We start from the raw sequence: 25,880 nt of genomic DNA on the forward strand, positions 1-25,880 counted from the left end.
CCAGAACACCCACACTGTAAAAGGATGTGAGTCAGGCTTCAAAGGGGGCCAGGGAAAGACACCAGAGAAACAAAACAAAAAAAAAATGGAGCAGAGGATTAGAAATATTATTTTTTTTCTGAACACAGCAGATTGATGGTTTTGTCGGTATCAGATGGACATTGAGGTGATAATCCCACGACAATGAACACTCCAAACCTTTGTCATGAAAGTCTTAAAAAGGATAGTATCTTAGACTCAGAGTGTGGATAGGCACCTCACAGGCTTGCTGCAGCTTGCACTCCTCGCCCAACTCTCCTCCAAAACACCTCCTTTCATCTCTCTCACACACACACAAAAACACACACATATAAAGTGTAGTGAACAGATTAAATCTGACAGATAAGCACCTTTAGTTGCAGGTGCTGGAGCATGTTCTGTGAATCTTAAAGAACCACATTGGACAGATTTTCATCTCCTCACCTGCACCTAACTCTCTTGCTTTCTTCACACAAAGTGACTGATAACAGGAGTTTGATGCCTTGCTCGATAAGTCTTTTCAACATAAATCTATCACTCTAAGCTTCACCCTTATTTATAAGTCAAAAATTAGCCAAATAACACTAGTGGCAACACCAGGAAGGACACTCGAGTGTTTGTTAAACATATTTCTCAGAAGTAATTATATCTTTTAGCACAGTTGTGTCATATTTAGCCAAAAAGCCTCTTTTTACTTGTCCTGGAAGCAGTGGCCCTCACTGTAAACTTTTATTTTATTTACAGTGAAATGAGCTAGAAAGCGTCACAAAAAGATCACGTTATGCCATTGTAAACCTGTGGCAACACTGTCATGCGATCAGTGTTGCCATAGGTTTACAATGGTATAAAATGTAATTTGGCCAATCACAGTTATTTATTCATCTTTCATCTTCTAAGCCGTTTGTTCCCTTTCAGGGTCATGGGGCTGCTGGAGCCTATACTGGCCACTTAAGGTCAAAGGCTGGTGACACCCTGAATAGGTGAGTTGTTTAACTGAACCTCCCTACGGGAGTAACCGTGTAAAACACTGCTGGAGTAGTCTGCCTGACAAAAACTCCCAAGGTCACCCAGTTAACTCTTGTTTTTCTTCTTTTCCACTTGACTATGGTTGTTCTAAGTCTCAGAATAGCAGTTTACTACAACTTTTAAATTAAACTTGTTATACTTTGGCATTTGGTTTAGTTTACGGTTTAAGGACTAAAGTTTGAAGGTAAATTGTATTCTGAGTCAGTTTCTCCCTTATCCACCTGGATTTAAAAGGGTTTTTGTTCGTTCCAAGAAATATAACACACACACACTGTTGGGTGTGTGTGTGTTTAGGCTTCAAAGACCTGTGATTTTTCTGAAGTTCCTGCCAACAAATAAAGGTTTACTTCTGTCAACATTATGATGGCAGTGATGAGTCTCAACGCCCCCCTGACCAAACATTTGAAAACTGTGACACCACTCTGCAAAAAAGTACGTTTTTTTTAGTGTTCTAACACAAGTAGTTTTTCTATCATGTAGCTGTATTATCTTTATGTTACTGTCTGTAAATGCTGGGCTTTTTTTCTAAAATATAGATAACATAATTGTAACAATGTAAACTAAAACAATAAAGTAGACTTTTTCATCGACTTTTTTTTCCCCATGAATTTTGTAAGTAAAAATTAAAAACTGAAGCAAATTTACTTTTTTTTTGTTTACACTTTAGCTGTTGTGTAAACTTTTGTGATGCTTTCATCATGTAAAAAAATTCCTAATGGAGAACAGACAGAGGAGACAAAGGCAGAATAGACTGCAGAGGAACACCTTTGAAAGTTAAATATTTCTATTTGAGCAAAAGAACGTTAAAAAGATTAGAGGGGGAAACAGAAATGTCAGCGAAATCCCTGCACATCTGCTAATGTGATTGTTGCTGAATTTGCTTATTCTGGTCTTGAGGTTTTACCAAAACAGTCCAGTGTGAGGCCCCTTCATCAGAGTCGAGAATGGAGAGTATCACAGACATTTATGAGGAAAAACCTGAGTTTCTTTTGTACGGAGATGTTGACTTTGTTGACCACTGGAAGGGACAGCTATGTTGGCCAAAAAATGAGGAGAAAATGTAGTCAGTCCAGTTCAAACCCAGGATGTGCCAATTGTTTGAAATTTGATTATTGAGGAGAAATTAATAATCGGAGTTTGTGCCTATATGACACCAAGTCTTTCCTATATGATGTAAAAGAAAAAACATCTTCACATGCGCTAAATGCGCTAATATTGGGTAGTAGCAGTCCAGTGTGAACACTGTATGCTGAAAGTGTGTTCTAGAATGGGCATTTTCAATGCACATAACATGCACTGTGTGAATGTAGCCCTGTTTGTTGTGTTTTAATTTCCCCTACTTCTTGTTGTGTGCCACCTTCCGTTTTTTGTTGTTGGACTTTGGTAAATGGTTTGGGTCAGTAACATTTCGCAATGACTGGCTCCAGTTTCAGCCAAAAAAATGTAAACATGTTTGACATGATGTGTGAACCAAGGTTTTTTTCCGTACTGACTGCCCTCAGACTGCCCTGCAGACTGGTACAGAATTTTCTGTGATGCATCCCAAGCTTAAACGACACACAACACCCGGAGCCATCTAAGCATAAATACAACTTTGAAACATTTCTGCGTTTATTCTTTGTAACTTACCTAAATATCAAATGCAGACAATCAGATAGTAATTTGTGTTCTGGTTGATCATTGGAAAGTAACAAAACATGATCAAATTAAAGTCGCCTTAAAATATGATACAAAAGCTTAATGTGTTTTTGGTATTTGATCTTTTGGCACCAGCTTTGGTATAAACTGTTTAAGTTAATGTCATTTCCGTGAAAAGGCCTCGTTTGATTTCATAAAGTGGGTCCAATTATCTTGACCCTAATTGTGCCAAGTTCTACTGCACGTGCTGCATGTGATTTTGTGGGTGTTCAAGTCTTTTTAGGGCCAAATCACTGGGAATTACTTGGTGGACAATTCCTTTATTTACTACACCGCCAATTTGTGTAGATGAAAAGCAATTATCCCTTATCCCTTCATCAGTCCTTTGTTGTTTGCAACCGATCTCATCAGAGCTCTATCTGCAAAAAACATCATGCACTTGAAGTCTGTGCTGCGTGCATCTAAAGCCATACTAGTGCTACTCCATATGCACATTCCTCTACAGCTCATTTAGGGCCTTGATTTTCTGCTTTTAGCAGTAGTTAGTCCAGATGTTTATTGTGCATAGGAACAAAAACCTTCTCGAAACTTTCCCATGTGCCGTCTGGTGTTGCAGTCTCAAACATGATATCAGCTCTAAAGATAGTCTTATCAATTCAGTACACAGTGTCTGATACAGTCAACACAGTGCAATTTAGAAACAGTACAACCTCTTAACTGATGCCTCAACAACCTATTACATCTCAAAGTTTATCAAAAGGGTCCCCCTGATCTGATTTCAATGGCATCACCTTTTGATTCACATTATTGCAAAGTGACTCTGATTAATCACCGGAGACTTCTATTAAACATTAACAAAAAATAAGCTTATAAAGTCTGCTCTGTGCAGTAATGTTTTATTTTAACTATACATGCTGTGTTAAAAAAAATTCAAAAGTATGAAAAACAAAGGAAACACTATTTACACATTCACAGTACAACTTTACAACATATCTACACGCTCAAATACTCCGGAGATCAAATATACAGCTGGCAGCGCATTACCATGTTGCACAGTATTCAACTCAAAGTTTCATGACAAAAATGGTTCATTTGCCCATACATTGAGGTCTTACTGAAATAAAGGCTTTAGATTGCAACAGAAAAACCCAGGTCATATTGCATTGTACAAGGCAGTTGAGGAGTGTGTGTGTGGAGTTTTTGTTTGTGATGTCAGTATGCATGAGTAAAAAAAGAAAAGCCCGGGTATAGATTAGATGACAGGCAGAATGTCTTTACATACAATCACTGCTTGTAAACAAAATGTGGCTTTGGGCTAAACAAGCAACTGACAATGAAGTAGAACTACAGAAGTAACCAAAACCGTCTACCCATTTCTACTAACACAATCCCTCTTGTTGTCCCTTCTGACCAATTGACTTGATTCCTTTGCAGGAATTCCAAGAAAACTAGGATTCTGCAGCCCTCTCAGCCATACCGAGAGTCAACATTTCATGTGAAATATTATGTTAATGCATTTGCTGTGTAGGATGTGCCGCATTGAGCCGACTGATCCACAGTGCAAGGTCTGACCACCCTACATCCTATGGTCATAAAAATACATTCACTGCAGGGCACCACTAAGCCGTGGAGACGATTCCTTTTCAATAAGGGCATTTGAAAGAGAAGTATTTAACTTAATCCCAATCTTTTAAACACTTTTTTCCAAGATGAAAGGGGAATGACTCTTTTCAAACACAATTTCTGTTAAATTTTGTGAACAAGTGTTTGTAGCTTACATGAAAACAACATACAGAGGACCAGTTGACATTGCCAAAAATCATCTACTGTAATACTTAATTTCGTAAGGCACACAAAGCACAGATTTAGGTTCATTTGCCTAAAAATATTTATACTCCTTATTTATAGTATTTAAGTATATACAGGATGTCGTCATTTCCAGCATGACTCATTTGGACACATTGGTAAATGTTATGCTGATTGTACACAGGTCAGTTGTGAAGCTGGAAAGGGAACATAGGCTGCAGAACCAGTGGAGTAAATGACAATGATGTTATACATATAGTATGTTCTAGAATCAGATTGGGATGTTGAGACAAGATCCACCGACCAGAAATCTGGTGGGAAATAAACTTGATGTAAAAATGCCCATTCATCTGCTAAACTATTTCAATGGTTTACAAGAGATTGACTCAACTGTTGTTTTGATACCCATGCTTCTTTGTAGTTCTTAGACATGATTGGAAAAACTTAAGTCTTGGAGGGGAAAAAAGTATTTTAACGCTGTATTTCCTTTTTTTAATATAAATCAGCACTTTTTATCTGTTTGAAATACCACACAAACCCTTACACTGAAGATGCACACAGCCTTATCAGAAGGTGTACAAGCCCTGTTGAGGAAAAAAAAAATGAACCAAAAACAAACGTCTCAAATTTTTAGCAGCAAATGCAAAGTAAAATTTCCTAGTAAGTTTTCTTGTCCCTGTTTAGTGCACAATTTCCAAATTCAACTTAATTACAGCCCAACTTAAAGGGTAAACCAAAACTCCTGTTAGAATGACAGCAAAATAAGACTTAAGCTTGTTTCAGATGAAAACCCAGACAATTGTTGAAATGAAGGACAGTGCCTTAGGTCTTCAACAGTTCTTAAGGTGCTTTGTACAACAAGTGGCACCACTCTTGAAGGCCTAACATGTGAACTGCTTTTACAAAAATCTGGATTCGTTAGCCAGCACACATTCAAACACTTTTACTTGCATTCTTTTCCTTTTTACTTACTGCATGGTTAAGCAGTTTATGGTCATATGTCTAAAGCAACAAACATGATTGTTGATTTTTTTTGTTCCTCTGCCATCTCAATACCAAAAGGCATTGCCTACCATTATTCTCTGTTGAATTCACATTAGTGGGAAGACAGTGCTCAAGGGCAGCAATACAACTCAGATCCATTTTTTCAAGTATTCCACGTTTTCTTAGAGTGGTACCAAACTGTCATAGCAGCTTCCTGGTATCCTAAACCTTGTATCCTTTGGGGAGATGGGTGTAACCCAAACCCAGATACAAAAATAGGCAGTAGATCCAACTCTACTGACCATACACCAATGCTTATAAGCCCAGAGAGGCAGATGAGTTTAGGGGACAGCCCCAGTGAGAATCTTTGGCCACACATGGTTTTCCCTTTATCCGTGTTAGTGAATGTGCATATAATTTAAAGGGTTAACACACCTCAAGTTGATACACAAACACACACTAGGCCATGTCTCATCCATACCCCTCAAGCCCTCATGGTGCAAGGCTCTACCAAAAACCCCAATTTCTCCCTTAAAAAATGTCCATGGTCCTCTAATAACTGTACTTGTTGACCACTCTCATTTGTGGAGTCTGTGGAGAAAATCCATTTGGTTTTGGGGGTACATCTGGCTTTATAGAAGGGGTCCGTTTAACCCCAGTGCGGGGGAGTGAGCCATGACCACTGTAGCTGCTCTGCCGTGACAAAGAAGAAGGGTTGGGTGTGTGCATTCCTGATGCTACTAGTGCACCATGGGAATCAAGTCTTGATGGGGGCGTCGGGGGCATGTAACCTCCTCTGTTCATACTCTGTTGGCGAGATACAGATACCCCCATGGTCACATTTGGTGAGGTGGATAAGGACTGCCTGTGAGAAGCACTCCGATGGAGTTGATAACCACCTCTTTGTCTCTCCAATGTGCCCCCCATGCTCAGACTTCCTGTTGGTGTGGTGGGAGTCGTGGGCATGGGCACATCAACCCTCTTTGTAGGGCTGTGCCTTGGCAAGGAGGAGGAGGGAGAGTACAAGGAAGCCTCACGACTGGGCACCTTGGGAGGCATTTCAGTCAATTCCTCCATGGGCTCCAGTGTGAGCTGTGGCCTTTGGTGGGGCCCTGACCCCTCTTGGAAAATGGCCTTGGGGTTTGCCACAGAGTCATTGAGGTGTTTTAAAAGATCATTTAAAGTATTTCTGGCATCCACAGACCTCTTCTGATCTCTTCTACCCCCTTTAGCATCTATATTCTTCAACTTCTTTTCAGAAGAATGAGGCAGAGGTTCATCCTCGTTGTCAGTGTTCTGATGCTCATGGGTGGCATTTGGCAAGACAACCGCACTGGGAATATGAGAATGTCCCAGACCAAGGTGAGGGTGGTGGGGATTGGCAGGGGCGGGAGAAGAGAGAAGGAACTGTGGACTCTTTGCTGATGAATTAGACTCCTTGTGGGACCCGCTGACCTTCCCATGAGCCCTCTCCCATTGGTTCTTTATAGGCTGTAGGCCTTTCTGCTGGAGAACTGGTGTAGACTCCGGTGTGGGTAGAGCAGCTAGTTCTGGTGGCTGACATCCATCCCGTAGGATCATCGTCTTGGTGTCACCATTGGATGTATTCAAGTCTTTGCCATTACTCAGCAGGTTGGTGTACAGTTTAGGAGAATCCATGTTTGTTTGGTACTCCTAAAACAAAAGAAAAAAAGACATCAGCTTTAGTTTTACATCTCACTCGATCCCACCTCAACGTCAGAGTCATACCTTTACAGGACTGTCAAAAAGGCCATTGAGCTTGACAAAACTTCCAGCAGAATCAGAGCAAGATGGTGCGTCAGACTCTGCATCCTTGTGCACGCGTCTTGGTTTGCGTAGAAACGAGTCCCGGTAGCAGAACACTATCAGACCAGCCAGTAGAGCTCCCATAAGAAACGCAGCAAAGACGCAGGTGATGAGGATGTTCATGTGAACCATCTGGTTGGTATCGCCTAATTGGTTATTCACCACGCCTACAAAACATTGACACATTTGTTAAACCCCACATAAAAGTGTGACTAGTTGTAGAATGGCTACATTAAAATACAGTAGCAGAAAGTCAATCATTGGTTTTCTGCATATTTAAGGATGCATGAAGGAGAAACATGGCGAATGTTGATGCTTTTGTGTACTCAAGTAACATTTCACAATCTGCTGTAAGCATTTTATAACAAGTTAAGCAGAGGAAACCAAAGTGCATTGCCCCGACCCACATTCCTAAAGAGACAATGTCATGCATCCAGTACCAAAGGGAAATGAGAGAAATTTTATCTGAGACAGAGAGCCAAATCAATGTTTTTGCACAATGTAACAACCAGCAGAGAATTGGTCAAGGGGACATAGAGGCAAAGTTTGCATTATTAGAGCCCAGACAGCTGCTGTTCTAGGTTAGTTAGTAACCACAGACATTGAAGGAGTTAGTCATCCAACTGTGTGACCACAACACTGATGTGACACACAGTAAGCCCAGTCAATGATCTACCAGCCAGGGTAAATTGTCACTAAAGCTAGTTAAAAATCTAACTGTATCTGGGAAAGAATCAAAACAAATACAGAACATAAAAAAGGTTAAAAGAACAATGAATGCAGGTAGTGTAATTGTATAAGAAGAAATAATTTGGAAAAAAGACAGCAAGGAAGCGCAGACAAAAATTACTGTGACTAAAAAATATATAAAAGATCTTCAACAACATAAATTATAAATGAAAGTGCCTAGTCTAAGTTAGAAGGTCAGAATATCTAATGAAAATTGCTAATCTACTGATTTACACCCTAATGGGAATTTCTGGTAGCTATCAGGTCAGGCTCAGCCCATCACGCTGGCTGCCTCTCTGTGGGCCTTACCCTCTGGCACCCCTGGGAAAGATTTTAAAGAATGGGAGGTGGTTGGGTCGTCCTTCGGCACAGAGCCTGAGCCAGGCTCAGCACCTGGGCTGTGAGTGGATATGAGTACTGGGGGGTGTATGGGCCCACTGGGCTGGGCAGTGACTGGCGCAGATGACAACTCCATGTCTGTGGTGACAAACAAACGGTTAATAATGTGCAGATGAGTGCGAAGCAAAGTGTTTTCTTCCCTGTTGGCATGTGCAGAGTTAGCAGAAAAATAAGGCTTAAACCTTATTATAGGTGATATTTACACACAAACAAACCAATAACAGCACTTTTTTTTCCTTATTCAGAGAAAGGTAATAGACAGAGGATATCAATTTCTGGAGAGGAGCTGGATCACGGTAGTGGGGATGCCAAGGGATGTTGTGTGGGCATGCATTAAGACCAAAAGGTCTGGAAAGGAAACGATGAGTGGAAAGGAGGAAGTGAATCAGCGCTGAAACACAGCACAAACGTCCCATAGTGGTTATGCTTTGTGAGGATGAAAATGAAGCTTTAGCATTCAGGAGGTGTTTGGCACAGAAGATGAGTGGTAAGGCTGGAAATGCTCAACCCAAGGAAAATAAAACCATTTGAGTAAAAGATCAAACTAACCAGAGGTAGGGTCACCAAATGGTTTGAAATCTGGCACTGAAGTACTGCCCAAAAAAGCTAAAAGAATTAAAAGGACAAGAAATCATTATGGGGTATTCAAAGATAAAGAAAAACAATTAAAAAAAAGATAACCCTCTAAGAGATACTAAGAGTGCAGTTGGTTTAACATTATAAATATTTAGCACTCGCTGACTATCTTTTGCTCACTGGAGGCCCTCTGGGTCTGATCAATACTGAGGTTCAGCCTGGGTCACGTTTAGCTGATACATGTGAAAGGAAAGATGCATTTAAAAGAATTTAGGCACTGTTTCGGCCATTAAATATGGCTGAACTTTCATAATCATGTACCAGCTGAACAAGTTCTTAATTGCACATGTCCATGTTTGCATCTCACAGGCAGCATTAGTTACAAGTGAGCATGTACTGTATGCAATGTGTCTGTTATTACTGACTCATGTAGGGACAAGTTACTGGCGTGGTTACTGGTGTGAGTGTGCAGGCTCATGGCGTGTGTGTGAAGATGAGGCTTTTGCTTCATTTGCTTAAAATATGTGTTAGCCCAACTGTGCAAGCTAGCACTTGTTTTAAGATAGATGGCATGGCACAGAGATGGGATTCATACCATGGCAGTCTCCAAGATGGGCAGTATTTCCTAATTCAACGTCTTGCTCATATCCAGTTCTAAAAACAGAAAAATAATGTAAGAGGAGATTATTGCAACAGGCTTGCATACAGACAGGCTGCAAAAAATATATTTTTTGCATTCATTTTAAATCAGCTCTTGAACTCACAAAACACCCGGCTGTATCCTCTCACAAGCACCGTGAGACCTCCAGCCACAGTATGGATCCCTTGATGCAATGCAAGACCTGGCAAGCACACAACAACGCGGTTTAATCATTTTGGAAGGGACATTATCATCAAGTGCAACTGATGATTAACCAAGAGACATTTATTGCCATTGCCTTTATGACATTTGCTTGAAAAACAAAACAGTAAAACATCTATGACCAACTTCCCCGCTCTGTGCTTGTGACACAGCGCCACACTTACTTGTGGCAAGAAGAATGCCTTTCGCAGCGACTCAGCGGAATGCGGATTACACAACTCGAAAAGGCGACATAAAGGCTGTGTGCGTCCTTGTCCACGTGCAGCGAGAGGACACGCTTGTCATCGTCATGATTAGACAGACACCTGAAAAAGAGAAACCCAATCAAGGGTCTGTCAAATGAGTGTCTACAGTGTCAGTCTCAGTAGATGTAATCTCTTGTTGGGTACAAAAAAGTCGTGTAAAGCTTTCTCTGGGTCTATTAAATGATTTGAACTTGTGGAGAACTGACTTTTAAAAATAATCACTGTTTTGGGAAGAAGAAGCGTGCACTGAGAGAAGCCGGACATCTGGGCCAAGATTTTTAAGAAGTGCTGACTCAAGCCAGAAGGAAAGGAGAAATGGAGGAGAAAGCCAGACAGAAAGAAGGTAATGGGTTAGTGTCCTTACTTGGCCTTATTGAAGACATCTATCTCCTCCAGGAGCAGGCTGTCATTCAAGAGCATGGGGGAAGTCTTAGCCAAAACCTTGAGGATGACCCCTGATTCAGCACCGATAAACACCACTGTGTAGTTCTTGTGAGGTCCAGCTTCATTGTCCACAGCCAGTGCTGTTAGTCTGTACCTTCATAAAAATCAGTCAGATGAGAGATTATTTCCTTGTGACAAGAATTTTTGTTTTTGTTTTTTCACAACAGATGTTTGGGAAGATGAGCATAACATCCTCACTTAAATATTGTAAATGAATCAGTAAATACACAATGCATGCAAAAACAGTAGTTACTTTTGCAAAATCTTAAAAAAAAAGCTGCTTAACGAAATCTTCTTTTGTAGTGGTAAAATATGTTTGGCTTATAGTTTTATTATTATAAACAGATGCAATTGCTGAGACAATAATGAAAATAAAGGTTGAACTGAAGTTGAAACTACAGTGTTTTATTTATTTATTTGTTTAAACCATGACAGACCAAGATCTGTTTTGCACTTCACTTTCTATCAACCAGTGACACCCAAGTAATGAACAAAGGTTAGAATTCTGACCTTTGTCATTTTTCACAATTGGAAGCAAAGTAATCTGTACTTGTAGACGTGGAATTTGATAAGCTCCTTTATAAGTAACAAGATTTGGCAGGAAAGGTGTCCCCAATATAGTAAAATTCCATAATGAAATGTCTATTTACCTTAAAAATTCCTTAAAATAATGAAAAATTTGATCAAGCTCTTAAATAAGTTTAACTTTTACATTTTTGTTTAATTCAGGTAGAGTGTTGGCCTGTTAAGGCCCGTACACACCGGGACGAATATTCGCCAGGCGTTATTCGCCAGCGTTATTCGCCGCGTTTTTTGTGTTCACACCCAGGCGATTTTCGCTGACGATGAGCCGAGCGAACATGCAATTTCATTCCCTGACATTAGATGGCGCTTAATGTAAACAGAAATACTCCTGTACACAAGGTGGCGCTGCGCAACTTTACGCTTCTTAAAGTAGCTTTTTACTCAGAAGAAGAGAGCAAGTATTTACGCGCTTGTCAGAATAATACAAAGAAAACATGAATATTTCAAGCACCAGTAGCTCCAACTGGTGCTTGGTTCGTGGATATTTTAGAATGTCCGTCATTATTTCTTCGCGGCAGTGTAGACGCTACTTGGCGTCTATCTTCTTCGCTGGTATGTGTGCTCAGCAAGGCAGTTTTGTGTTTGAGCGCCCCCAAGTTGTGTTTTACTGTAACTTCAGAAGCCCCAGACACGTGTGCAAAAGCGCCAATCTCATTGGTCGAATAGATTTCGACGCGACGCGTCAAAAAAAAACGAACCCGAGGCGTTTTTTTTTTTTTGACGCTTTGACGCGTGGCGTTTTTTCGCGTCGGTGTGCACACTCTCATTGGTGCCCTTTGTTTAGTCACGAGGCGTTAAACGTCTGCGTAAATCGCCGGCGAAATTCGTCCCGGTGTGAACAGGCCTTTAGCTTAAAACATTAATTATTATTTTCTGCACCTATTAGGGGCACCAGATTATAAAGTGCCCGTTAATTCATGTTTTCAAGAAATTCATGTTTTTAAACATACTTAATATATAAGGCGCACCAAACTATATTGTGAACTAAGGAGCCTATTTCATGCAAAATCAATTTTCTGAGCTTTTAACTGTATCGCAATGTTTATTCTTCATGAAAGAAGTGGTGTTTTGATCCATTCACGCATTTCTGAGTATTCCTCCAAAAACCTGCTCTCTGAGCACCATACATTAACAATAACACCAGACTTTGTTTGTAACTTGAACAAAACACAGACTGACATTTTGAACGGGTTGCCGTGTACTTCTCAAAATCGCTTCGACATCAGTAAGCACAAGAATCCATTCATATAAAGGTTGCTCCATTTATAAGGTGACCCTTCATTTTTGATCAAATTACAGCTTTGTAATTTTTGAAAATACGGTAGAAGAAGAAAAATGCTAATTTCTTTAAAAAAATTGTGCAAATTCTTTTAACCAAATGGTATAAACAGCATTTGCATAAACATAGAAAATGTTGTCCTGCCATTTACCGGACACGCGTCTTGGTGAACCAAGGTTCATCCCCGGTAGAAGGCACTGCTGTGTCCATGAGGGGGTGGGACTTGATGAACTGCAGGGTTTCATCCGGGAACTCGATAGAGCTCTTAAAGGACGCAGCTGGACCGTGACCTGCACAGCTTCCCGGTCTAGAGTAGAGAGCACACAGAGAGGGCAACGGGTCAAAGACCAGCCTATAAGATCACACATCAGGGAGTCATAATAATGGGCAATGAATTGGGTAAGCAGCAGAGATGGGGGAGGAGAGGTAGCAGGTGTTTACAAGGATGACAAAAAAAGGGCTCAGCTGGAAACATAAAATATACATAAGCATTATTATTTTCCATCAATGATTTACTGGTGTAATTAGGTGCTTTGTGGACTTTGTTCTTTGGACACTGGGCAGGGCTTCAGATATATGTGCTGACTGTAAACAGGTTAAATATTCAACACTTTTAATTATGCCAAATTAATTATTTAATCATGAACAGATGGTGAATGTGTATGCTGGGTCAAAGCTAATAACCTGGGCTCTCACTAGTTAAAAAGATTTGATTTCACTGAGTTTATTTCTGGGAAAAGAAGATTAACAGAGGTGAGAAAAATGACTGAGGGCCAAGAGCTGCTCTGTTGAACACCTGCTCTTTTAAAGACCCACTCCAATGGAAATTGAGTTTTTTGGTGTTTTTAACATGTTCTTGTGGCATTTCTCTTATGATGGAGGATATTTATAAAGAACATTAAGCTCAAAATTGAATTTCTCTGAGTATCTGTTTATTTAAATTGTTGTTAACCAGAAACAGATGAAAAAGATTGTATTTGTTATGTACAAACTAGAATTGGCGGGCCACTATATCCCTGCTCTGCTCCATTCTGATGCATCCACTTGTAGACAAAAAGATCCATTTACGTCTTTGTTTTCCTCAGCTGAGCTGGTATCTCGCTCAAACTATACGACTGGATAGCTCCAATCTTGCTCGCCATTTTTGTTGCAACTGTAGCGTTATGTTGGGATTGTAATGGGCTGTAAACTAGTGGGAGAGCATGTGAATAGAGAGCTCTCAGCAACAGGGAAGGGAAGGGGGGTCGGGGTTGCTCCATGCTAATGGTCCCGCCCACAACTCAGAGGCAGATTTCAAATGAACTACTGCCGCTCTGCAGAAACTGTGTCCTAGAAAACAATAATTGTTATTTTGGCTTAAAAGCGGCATAATTATATTTAAAATACCACTGGGAACACTTTTACAATACATCAAAAGATGATTGGAGTGGGACTTTAAGAAAATTGGGCTTCAAAATGTCGGCTTAACAAGTGGGGATTTTGCTCAGAAGGAGAATGGGACAGTCTTACCTGGGTTTGGGTAGTTTTTCTTCAGGAAATGGAGTCCACACAGAGTCTGGGGTCTTCTGCTCTTTGAAGCGCCCCCAGAACACTTTCTCTATGTCGGCCATGGAGAAGGCACAGACAGCTGAGCCTGGGATGCTGTGGGAAGGTAGACACGTTGGTTGGAAGTCCAAAATACCAACCTTTGTCAATGGCCACACCCACTCTAGCTCACCTGTTCATCTGTGTGGTGAAAACCCCGACCACTGAGGGGACTCCGTTGATGTTGATGATGTCAGTGATGGACTGGAGCACGTCAAAGTAGAAGAATGACTCCCCTGGCACTGAACAGTTGAACCTCGCCTTCACAAAGGACGTCCAGTGCTTCTCCAGCACCCGCTGTGACCCTCCCACGTCATTTTTACAGATCCGAGCCACTCTGGAATACACAACCTGCGAGGAGCAGAAGTTTTGAGGGTAGCTCAGTCAGGCAAAAAAAAAAAAGGATCTTAGTGAACATCACTAAAAACTCTCCAACATCCTAAATAATAAATAACTCGATCCTGCAGCGACTCAGCACAAATGACTAAACACACACTCTTGTCTTTAACTTAGTGTGAAGAGATTGTTCACCCAAACTCAAAGAAGCATAAAAAAGGAAAGCATGAAGTGTGCATAACTTAACGCACATGAAAGTATGTTTGTTTTAATGTATTGCCAAGGCAGAGAACATAAATGAAGCGCTAAGCGGTCGGCTCAAATGTTTCAATAATTGAATACTGCAAACCTCCATCAGAAGCCAGGTGTCACACCAGCATTAGTCTGGTTGAAATATTTAGCAGTTGCTTTTCTGGTACAGGATGCGGGCTTCCTGGGACCAGCCCAGGATGAAACGTGGTCAAATGGAACGTTGACCTCAAGCTTAGAATGTCATGATTTCCTCTACATACAGTGTGCTTGTGTTGGCTGGAGACTCCTGCATGCACACTTCCTGAACATTTTTTATGTTTTTAAAGTCAGCGTTTACAGCCAGAATTGGTTATTACAATATTTTATGTATTTTGGGTGTGATTACCAATCAGTACATGTATAGACTCAGAGCGGGGTCCACTGTGTGGGAGAAATTTTACACTCTTTTCTATGTGACACGCATCAGGTACACTTTCTTACCTTCCCCAAATTGCTGTGCTCCACTGCAATCTCTCGGTAGAAAAAATACACATAGTTCCCATACTCGGCTGCATGCAGGAAATGAGGTTCTGAGGGAGAAAGAGGCACAGAGCTGAAGGGTATTTCTGCACTGTCACCACCACAGTGCATGTTCAATATTTCAGAGATTTGTACAAGGCAATATATGACAGGGGTGACCTAGATTGCCTGGGAGAGAACGGACCATATTCCTCATGAAGTCTCGCAAGACAGGAGAGTTCTCTATCATTCCAAAAAGAGCCTGACAGCTGAGTATATACAAGCTTAGGCACCGCTGGCATTTTGCTTTGTGACAGGTAGACACATGTCTTTCTAGGAAGGAGCAAAGATTTAGGCCAGGAGGCTTTGGTTACCTTTTAACCATTTGGAGTCGTATTTGATGGTTCTTAAAGCTGATCCATCACCCATACTGCGATAGATTACAGAATCACTGGCTTGGAAGTCGGCCACAGTTGCAGAATACAGCTTTCCCTCTAAAAAAGAAAAAAAAAAACATTTTTGACATGAGAACACAGTTAGAAAAACCACAGATCTTCTCTGTTTTGTTTATTTTCTTTCATGAAGTGTAATTGGCTGGGTTGTTATCGCTGCAAGCTTTTTCTAACAGTTCCAAAACAGAGGTGATAATGAGAAGATGAGGTGAAACACATCAGCTCTTTTTAGTGAGACTAACTAGGCAAGTGGGCGTGTGTGTACGTATGGGTGTGTGTGAGACCCGTACCGGCAAATAGGGCAACATTGGTTTGCTTGGAGTCAAATGGGCACCGTGCCAAACCATTGATCTCTTCGCCATCAAACTCGAGGTTATCCAGCTGCAGGGAACATGGAAAATCACCCACACATTAGAGCAGGTTAGTCAGGAAAACACCCCCACAGTGAACGCTACAAATCAGTTCAATATAAAAAACAAAACAAAACAACAACTGTGCTGCAGAATTATAATTTTCTGAGTGTGTCTAAGGTTTGAGTCACGCAAGTACTGACCCTGTAGTATCTGCACATGGGGTTAAAGCCGTTCGTACCACAGATAAAGACCAGGTCATCGTTTCTGGGGACCAACACTTTGATGAAGTTGTGGCACTCGTCCTAGAAACAAAAATGTGTTAAATAGGTTGATGGCTTCTGTGCCGATGGTGAAATGCTGTCCAGAAGGAATCACTTTAATATTACATACCCTGTGTTTTCCCTTAACAGCACACATATCTCTGTCATCTTGGCCCGACCGCCATGTTAACTTCTACAAGGGACCAAAAAAAAAGGTTTGTGTCAAACAAAAATGCACAAACTCACACATGAACTCACACTTGTCTGGTTTTACACTCTTGTCACTTGACAGCCTGTACAGTTTTGTGACAAATAGTTTTCCCATCTTCTGCAGAGTCTTTTACATTTTGGAGAGTGAGAGGAGGAGAGAGCAGTATGTGATGGGAATCTTACCCGGTAAGGAATGATCTCATTCCTGTAGGATTCTCTCAGACTGACTAGGTACACCTGATCTCTGTGGACAGAAAACAACAAAAACACACAACTCAGCATCAAACACGGCAAGGAACACACACTTCTGGGTCTTTATTTTATTTTGTCTTTTTACTGTGTTTTTTTTTCAAAGTGAAATGCTTATACAAACATTCATTTTAGAGAAGTTTATTTTACATTTTTGAAGTTCAAAAATGCTATTCTAATGATGTGTTTAGCAGTACTTCCTGTTTCCATTTCTTTCCTAAACTATTTTAAGCTATTTTTGTGAACCTTTTACGGTGTATGCACATTTCCCTGACCTTTATTTATATTACATCTGAATTTGTACATCTTCAATCTTAATCAACTCTTATCTTTATGAATTAGCTTTAATTGAACAGAAAACACAGCAGCTGTCAGCATTGATACATCTAAGTGTGACTGCAAGGAGCCAGAGGAGCAACTCCAATACCCATCGTGTCCAAGTGATTTGCTGCAACAATATTAGTGCTAGCACTGAGATTAATCCCACTGTCCATAAATACCAAAAAGACATGTAAAGATGCCGAGAAATCCCTGACAGCATGTCAGGCCGACGTGATAGACGCCCTTACTGGATCAATACTGGCCGTATACATCAGATGCAGGCCTGGAAGCCACAGATCCAATAACACTAAGAGCTTTTTGTCCTGGCGTTGGCGGATGTGCCAAAGAGAAAAGCAGCAGACGGGGGAAGAAGTAGTGTGTTTGTGTGTTACACTCACCTGCCAGCAATGAACAGAGTGTCCTGTATCTTGGTCATCAGCTGAAAGTCAAGGCGATGCTGGGACTCGTTCGCAGAGGGCCTGCCTCTGAACACGGGGTACCTCCGGGAAACTGCGAACACACAACCCAAAACTCACTCACCTGTTGTGTTACTTAAACCAGCTGTATACTAAACAGTATAAGTGCGTACAGAACAGCATATTCTCTACAGTCAGACCAATGTGTCATTGTTGTGTGCCTGTGCCATAAATATGGCTGCTTGTGTCAGCACATTTCTGTTGTTGCAGTACATCAAAGAAATTGAAATGAAATCCACTTAGCAGTACAGCTGGCCAATACAGCAGACTGTGAGTTCTGATGTGGCGTGTGCACCTGATCTGCTGACACCACAAGAACAGCCAGACTGGGGGCGTTTTGTCTTAATTCTGGGAGTAAGTAGTAAATATGGAAAGTGTGTTTTCGGGGTACATGGTTGTGCTGTTGTGATTTCGAGCCTTCTGTCTGCTTGGCTCATTTGTACTCACAATGTGCGTCAACGACATCGAGGGGCGCCACATCCTCTGGGAAGCTGACTGCGAGGAGAGAGCGCGAGGCTGTCAGCAACAGTAGCAGAAGCTCACTGAGCAGTAGCGCAGCTCTCTGGCCCATGGCTGCTCACAGACAACACTTCCTGTTTCACACTGGTGGAGGTGTTACCTGCAGACACATGTGAAAAGCAGGCTTTTGTTTGGAATCAAAGACATTTCAGGTCATATCATGCACCGTGGGGGCTCACTCAAATCCCATAAGGCGAACCGTTACAAAATAAATCAAAAGGAGTGAACAGTTAGTTGATGATGCACACACAGCATCCTCTGATTTATTGATGACTGGGCTTTCAGTGGCACTGTTTCCCCCTCCGCCCCTCCCTGCATCTGCTGTCTTAGGGAAGGTCAGCCAACTGACCGGTGGGGCATCTCGGTGTGGGTTGGATGCGGCGGAAGTCTTCCGTTAGGAGCATGGCAGGCCTGCTGTTCCAGTACATCTGTGCTCTTACTGGTTTTTACTCAGCCAAACTCAACAGTAATCAGTGCACTGCAGCTTCATCACCATCGGTAGTGTAGCCTCTGCTTTGACCTTAACCAGATTTCTGTCAGCGCTGGTAAAACTCCAGCCTTTCCAAGGAGCTCGTGTGCTTCACTGCAGCACAGTGATTCATTTGCATTTTCACGTTATTTTTATGCAAGCAATTTACAATAGAACGAGACTTAGACATTGTGTGACCTGATAAAACGTCAGCACTGTTTAGGTTCACGCAACGTCAGCGTGGCAGAGGTTTAGAAAGTGCAAAAAGGGGTGAAAGACAACTTTGGAGACAGACGGCATCTGTATATATTAATGACCAATGTACATTTAAATATTTATAAGGCCAACAAATTATTCATGTGAGCAAAGCTTGAACGGATAGAAACAATTTACTGGGAGACGTCACACAGTCAGAGGGATGGATTAGCTGGGAGATGCACACACACATAATAGCACTTTCAAATGACATAACGCAAAGACTGATGTATTTGTGGTAACACACACACATACAGAGTATTGACTCACTGTTCAATTAGCCCCAAAGAACACCTGCTCCAAAGCTGTCTGTGAGCCCCGCCTGCCAAGCCATTAGAGCTTTGATTGATCCACACAGGAAACGTGGGCAATCAGCAGCCAGAAAAGACCGTCTACGAACTTAAATCTGTGCCAGAGCACAACATAAGCAACTTCCATTGAAGCATTTGATCTGGTCATAAGTTTGGTCATAAGTTTAGTAAAAAGAAAAATACCCTTAAAGGGAGAATTTTTTTGGCCCAACATAAACTGCTTTATCGCTTGTCAAATAAATCAATTAACAATAAAGACTATCGCGCTCTTTGTCAAACAGCAAAGACTGTGAAGTTTCTTACCAGACAGCAACAATCTGTTGGAACGGTACTATTCAGATTACAGAAAAACAACATTTGAGCCAAGAAGTTGAAATAAAACATGCCCCCCCCCCCCCCCCCCCAAAAAAAAAAACCTAATCACCCAGAGCAGGAAGAAACAATCGCTGCGTGATGATGAAAGAGAGGGGCTGTAATGCGGAATGTGAGTAATGCCAGTGTTTTGCTCATCAACAGTATGTAATCGGGGCTGTTCGGCCCTTTGTGGGAAAGTGAGCCCTTTGAAAGAACAGTGTCATTAGGAGTGAGTAATGCGGGGCCAAGATGAGGAAAAAGCCCCGGCTTCGTCACATAATGGTTACTGCTAAAAATGCGGATGATGGGGGAGCATAAGGTTGCCCCCTCCTCATGGTTTCATTCACTATTTTCTATGCCATCATCTTTTCAAATCTAGATACATAAAAGCTGTGGGTGCGAGGGATCTACGGATCTAATGCATGCATGCATTTCGATCTATGGACAAGAGGAAATGAGTCTTAATGAGGAATCTTATTTTCTACTCCTCGAAGTTTAGATGTTCAGGAATAGCTGTTTCAAAACCTTAAACAATGGATCACTGCGTTTTAGGTAGAAGTTCAGGACAGGAATAGATACTAAATGTTCAATAAATGAGGGGAAAAAAAGGAAGCCCAGATGGTCCAGAAAAAGTAAATAATCGGAGCTCTGCAGCGCTGTTCTACTGTGCCATTGTGCAGGCTGCAGACTGCTTATTGCCCCTACTCTCATCCCAGGTAAACCCTTACTTATTTACAGTCCCTCTCTGCCACGCCTCTTCAAGAAAAAAATTCATTTTCACACATTTTTCCTCCCATTCTCCTTTCATAAAGAATTCAGAAGTAAAAACGCTCCAAGCTGAGGCAGATTCTTAGCTCCCGTTTCCCATAATTCCTTGCACGCCAGCAGCTTCACGGTTCAGGCATAGGTTTTCCACCTGAACTTTCATTTAAAGGAGAAACAACATGGGCAGAGGTCAGCTATCTAAAATTACACAGCAATCTCGTGCAAGCCTCTTTACTTTTCTAATGACTATTGGTTCCCACTCTTTGGTTCCCGACTCTCCCTCAGTGTGTGAGTGTATGGCTGGTTGCGCATGCCTGTATAGGCCTTAACAAGTCTAGAGATCCTGGGCTTGTCACGCAACTCAGTGGCATTCAGCCTAGCTTCACATTATCTCTGTTATTACAGGCTTTTCAACGTCCTACAACCACGCACTTTCACTGCTAATGCTGTTGGCTCACGCCCATGGTGTTGAACACATGGAGGGAAAGGGGGATGTGGTAGATTTCACATTTTCACTGAGGGTGGGTGTAGGGATCCAAAGCCAAATTCTAGTAGTAACAGATCAAGCTTTAATGTCCCAAGCTGAAAATGACAGATTAACATTTACTCCCCTCTCAGCTGTGCTTAACTTGGCACATGCAGGCTATGACCTCTCTTCCACTGCAGCTTTGGGTGTTTAGTTTTTTACAGGGAGGTCATACTGGGAAGATTTTTGCTACGTTCACACAGGGCTCAGCAGTGCGTGTTTATGTGACTACTCCCAATCAAAAGTTGATACAGATAAGCGTTTCAGGCTTCCACGTTCAAAACTCGCGTCAACATGCAAGTTTGCTAGTTTTCAGCTCTACATACAAAATGTGCAGCCATTGAACGTGCACTGAAAGTAAAGCCAGTTAAACTTTGACAAATCAGGATTTGGTACTGGTGTATGGGTGGCGTCCTTTTCAATTCGTGGAAGAGTCAACTCTGTAAACTGTTTAAAAACTGATCATGGAGGAGAAATTAATAATTGCGATTCGTGCCAGGCCGGAATTATACAACACCAAGTTTTTAATATATATTGGAATAGAGATGTGAAGAAAAAAGCCTTTTGCACCACTTCAACATGTTCCACCAAGTCTCTTCTAACTGCTGATTCATGCACTAGTATCGGGTAGTGATAGTCCAGAATTAACACCATATGCTAAATGCGAGTTCAAGAACCCACGTTCAGCACATCCTAGAACTCTGATCACATTCCAGGTATGTACGTACCATTAAGAATAAACAAAACAACGGTAAACAACATCAGTGTGTGAGGTTTGGTCAACTGAGTGTGATGGGAGGAGAAAAACCCCACAGAACAATGGGTGTTGAAGCCAGAGGACACTTCAGTTGTCATCTTGCACCATGCTGAGCTGTAAAGCTAATAACACAGGAAACTCCAGGAGTTCAGCTGCAGATGTGGATTTCCTCACGTTCAGCAGGCCATATAAGACTGTTCCCCCCCCCAAAAAATGAATGTTAGTTGGGTCTGAAAAATGAGTCAAAGTTCAGTCACATGTAAGACTGAGTCAAACGAGCAATTAGAACCTTTCCTTTTCCCGAAATGAGTAATAACCCCCCCCCCCCCCCCCCCCCCTCCTCCAGTTCCTTGCTTTTGAGGGACATGGTTGGTTGGACTTGTTGCTTCACAGATTACTCAGAAGAGCGGGGTCTCTGCCATCACGAACAGCGGTTGCCTCATTTTCCCCTCTACCTTGACGAACAGAGGAGTGTAACAGGAGAATGGCGGCTCTCTGCAAGAAGCCTTGAGCTGCAGGTGTGACCAAGAAAACAAAAGGAGCTTTGGGCAACTCAACACAATAGAGCCCCACCCCCAATCATGGGCCCACATGTAGCAAAGCGGTTCGGGGACTCCTAAAAGGGATTTTTGGATAATAACGCAAACGGAACAAACAGGCTGCCTGCAAAAATTGTGCACACAATCCCAGACTTTAATCATACTGCCAATTAAACCCTTAGTAGTAATGCTGATCAGTGTTGCTTAATGATAGCTGTTCCTGGGTTACAGCTGGCTGGAGTGGAGGTTAACGGTGGTCGTTCTGGTCAGCGAGCCCCGACCATGTACTCAGTGAGGCGAGCGGGGACACACAGCCCAGCTGTGCCATCAAAACCTAGAAAAACTTGAGGTTTTTTTCTTCTTCTTATGTTTAAGAGAAACCATTATGTGGTGTTCCTACAAATATCCAGTTTGTAATTAAAGTATGAAGTAAGTTCTCTGATCTCTACGACAACTTTTTGCCCATTATTAGTAAGATGCGAACATTAAAAAAAAAACGATTTTAACAGACTCAACTAGCTTAAAGATGTGAAATGAATATTTGGAGCATACACTGCCTTTTTTTAATTCCTCAAAAATTATAAAAATTCTATTTTTTCTTCTGTATTTCATCGAATGTTTATTAAGCTGTGCGTTCATCTATTTCCACTTCTTTTGCACACAAAAAAAAGCGCATGACACTAATGCTTGCATTGTGTGAAGCGGCCCATAAAGCTATTCAAGTTTCATCCATGGCAAATCTTTTCAGAGTGCTTTAGTCAACATGCAGGACTCATAGAGAAGACAACAAAGACACTGGGGACAGCGGTGGAGTTAGAGGACGGGGATGAGGCTGCCTTTAACTGCTCAAACCCAGGCACAGGGATGAGCCTCACTGCTGACCTGCCTCCAAAAGGGTTAAGAGAACATCTGCACTTTCCTCTCCAATATGTATGCCAAAAATAATAATAATAGCTTCGATTAGAAGGATCAAATCCTGTCTATGAGGAAGACACACAAGTGCAACCTCCATGTTAACTGTCTGCTCCACACCTCTCATTGTTTTAGAGCATCCTGTCTCTTTTTATCTTATCAACATTTTTATGTTATTTATGTTTTTCTAGATTAAACGAAAAGCAGCTAATGAGATTTATTAGATAAATAATCAACTAAAAAATATCAATCTTAGATAAATATTTGTGATTGCAAATCAAAATAATTGTATATTTAGGACATTTTCCAGTATGGAAGCTTTAAAGGGACTGCAACAATCCGACCACATTTAGACCCAATCAGGAACATCTACCTTCGGTTTTTCTTAAATTTCAAAATGTAAGTTTGAAGTGCTTTTGCTTCTTGACTAAAAAAACAAACACAAAGGGGTAAAATATATATACTTTCATTTATTTTTGGTTTTCACAACACTTACCTTACTAGCGCGTGAATGGGACACAATCCAACCCAATGTCATATTCCTTTGATCATAATCCATTAGACAGAAAGAATATTCCTGTGACTTTACGCTCCATTCGGACGCCACTTTTCCCGGTTTTTGTTTGTTTGTTTTCTTATCCAGTGGCGCACGGATTGGAGCTGCGCTTCTGACTGCGTCTCCGCGCCCGGACCCCGCTTTCTGCGCTCTGATGAGAGATCTCCAAGCTCTGCCACGACCACACGGGGCCCCCCTCCCTCACTCAGCAGCGCTCACACACTACCCCCCACCCCACCACCACCACCATTAACTTTGGAAAGCAGGGGTGAAAGACATAAACATTAACCACGCACTGTTTTTACTACGAGGCTCTGCCACTTGCCCAATCAGTGATTTATGCGTGGAGAGCGTGCGCGCAGGAGTTGCATTTGTCTCAATAAACCATCCGATTTGCGTAAAAAAAAACTCGCTTTCACTACGTTCCGCTCATTCATTGACTGAAAACACGAAAAGAGACAACCATCCATAGACAACCTTTAATAGTTTCACTTTTAAAATGTGCTTTAAACCTCTTAGATTTTCCCTCTAAGCGATAGAAAGACGCGTCCGAGCCGTGGAAATTCAATTTGGAACACCCTCCCCAAAGAATAACGCCTGAATATGAGTCTGGAGTGAAGCACAGACCGAGTAAAAATAGTGCAAACTATTTCTGTCCTGCAAGCATCGTTTGCAGAGCGGCATAGCGACGTGGTCAGAAACATTTTTGCTTTTCCAGCACAGACTTCTCTGCTTTTTAGTTTTCCACTCGACTTTCTCTGCGTAATGCGGCTTTAAAGACACGGGGCAGAAAAAAAATACATATACATCCAGACTGCAGCAAAGAACTCACCTCATCTGAAATGATTATTTAGTATCCTTATCCTTTGCTGTAATCCAAAAAAAATAGTGCCGCGCGTCGCCGTGAATCAACTTCTCCTGGCTGGGAGAAAAACAAACTAATGCACGGCAAATGGTGTAATTCGACCCATGCTAAGTCAATCCATCCAGTGAGAAGACTGCAGCCTACCAATAAGCAGCGCTCTTGCTCCAGTCCCTCCCCCCTCCATCCATCCCTACTCAGTTGGGCTTCTCTCTGCTTGGCTCTAGCTTCCTTCCTTTCTCTCCTAAAGCCCAGAGAGGGGGGAAAAAAAACAGCCCCCAATACACACACTTCTATGTTCAACCCCTTCCCCCACCACCAAATCAGTAAGAGACGAGTGCCTAGTTAAAATAATTTCAGTTGTGGCATGTTTGCTGTTTAGTTACAGCTTTGGACATGTTCAGTTTTAAGGAGCAGCTTCAGCACAAACCTGTTTTCCTTCCCACTAGATTTCCATATAAACAACTGAAAGAAATTTTACTTCCTTATGTAAAACCTGAGAGAATCAATGCAACTATTTATTAATAAACTTAAAGACCCACTCTGATGAAAAGTGTGTTCTAGTGCCATTTTTCACATAACGGAGGACAAAGGTTTAAAAAGATTATAACTATTTTTTTATTTTTCCTTTATTCAAATTATTGTGATTCAGGATCAGACAAAATAAATTGTCATGGAAAAAACTGAAGTTGTTACATAGAAGCTGGTATCGGCATGTCACAGGATCCCTGGTCCGCTCCATTCCAATGCATCCACTTACAGACAAATAAATCCATGTACGTCTTTGTTTTCCTCGTCCGAGCTGGCATCAGGCTCAAAACTGTATGGCTGAATAGCTCCAATATTGCTCACCATTTTTGTTCTACTTGTAATGTTAAGTTGGGGTTGTGAGGGGCTGTAAGCTAGTGGGAGAGAGTATAAGTAAAGGGATGATGGGAAATGAAGGAAGGCTCACTCCATGCCAACGGTCCTGTTCACAACACAGAGGAAAATGTCTAATAAACTACTGCTGATCTATATCTTAGATATTGACACAAGTTTTTAAAATTTGACTGAAAATGGCATAATTGTCACTAAAAGACCACGGGGAACGCTTTTAAAATAGATGACTGGAGTGGGATTTTAACTCCATTGCCATTTTTCCTTTTTTTTTTAATTGTTTTCCTATCAGTACCTTTTTATTTTAGTTGGTTACATACTTTGACAGACTACATTTTGCATGAACTAACCTTCCCTCCGCTGAAATCGCCTTTGAACATGGCAGGTCATCCTGACCAAGTCCGCAAAGGCCACACAAAGGAGGCCCATTTGCACTCTGTTGAAGAGGCGGGTTAGCAGATGTGTGAGAATTTCCCCCCATATGAACATCCTAACCCACTATCACATATGCTCCTGACAGCGACCATTATGGGCTGTGAAAGTACTATCTGCATCTCAATGGTGGTAGAGGAAACATTGTTGATCTGCCTGATCCTGGGTTGGAACCCTCTTGCATGTCTTTGTCCGTGTGTATCCCACTCTTCCTCTTTATCTGAACTTCTTTACCTCCAATCTTCCCACTTACAAAATCCTGTTCTCATACCATCATTCTCATTTCTTTCCAATCTCACTGAAGTTATCAACATCGTTTTCTATCTCATATGACT

The 25,880-nt window shown here is 41.6% G+C and overlaps 1 protein-coding gene across 5 annotated transcripts; it reads right to left on the reverse strand.

Annotated features, from left to right (window-relative positions):
• Positions 1-3,547: 3,547 nt before the first annotated feature.
• sema6d (semaphorin 6D) lies at positions 3,548-24,333 on the reverse strand. Of its 5 annotated transcripts, none has more exons than XM_011488391.3 (20): positions 24,205-24,333; positions 17,857-18,028; positions 17,332-17,443; positions 16,547-16,607; positions 16,284-16,346; positions 16,094-16,195; positions 15,831-15,921; positions 15,463-15,582; positions 15,071-15,159; positions 14,136-14,353; positions 13,928-14,059; positions 12,570-12,725; positions 10,475-10,648; positions 10,030-10,170; positions 9,768-9,845; positions 9,599-9,657; positions 8,977-9,033; positions 8,338-8,505; positions 7,222-7,466; positions 3,548-7,146 (listed from the first exon to the last, which is right to left on the reverse strand). In XM_011488391.3, the coding sequence occupies exons 2-20, from the start codon at positions 17,978-17,980 to the stop codon at positions 6,025-6,027; spliced, it is 3,312 nt and encodes a 1,103-aa protein (XP_011486693.1). In that variant the 5' UTR covers positions 17,981-18,028; positions 24,205-24,333; the 3' UTR covers positions 3,548-6,024. The 5 variants fall into 5 exon arrangements, with proteins under 5 accessions (XP_011486693.1, XP_011486697.1, XP_020568160.1 ...); XM_011488395.3 differs by lacking the exon at positions 24,205-24,333 and adding an exon at positions 23,313-23,526; XM_020712501.2 differs by lacking the exon at positions 8,977-9,033.
• Positions 24,334-25,880: the final 1,547 nt, after the last annotated feature.

Source organism: Oryzias latipes, chromosome 3, assembly GCF_002234675.1.
Source record: "Oryzias latipes chromosome 3, ASM223467v1".
In the NCBI taxonomy this organism is placed as follows: Eukaryota; Metazoa; Chordata; class Actinopteri; order Beloniformes; family Adrianichthyidae; genus Oryzias; species Oryzias latipes.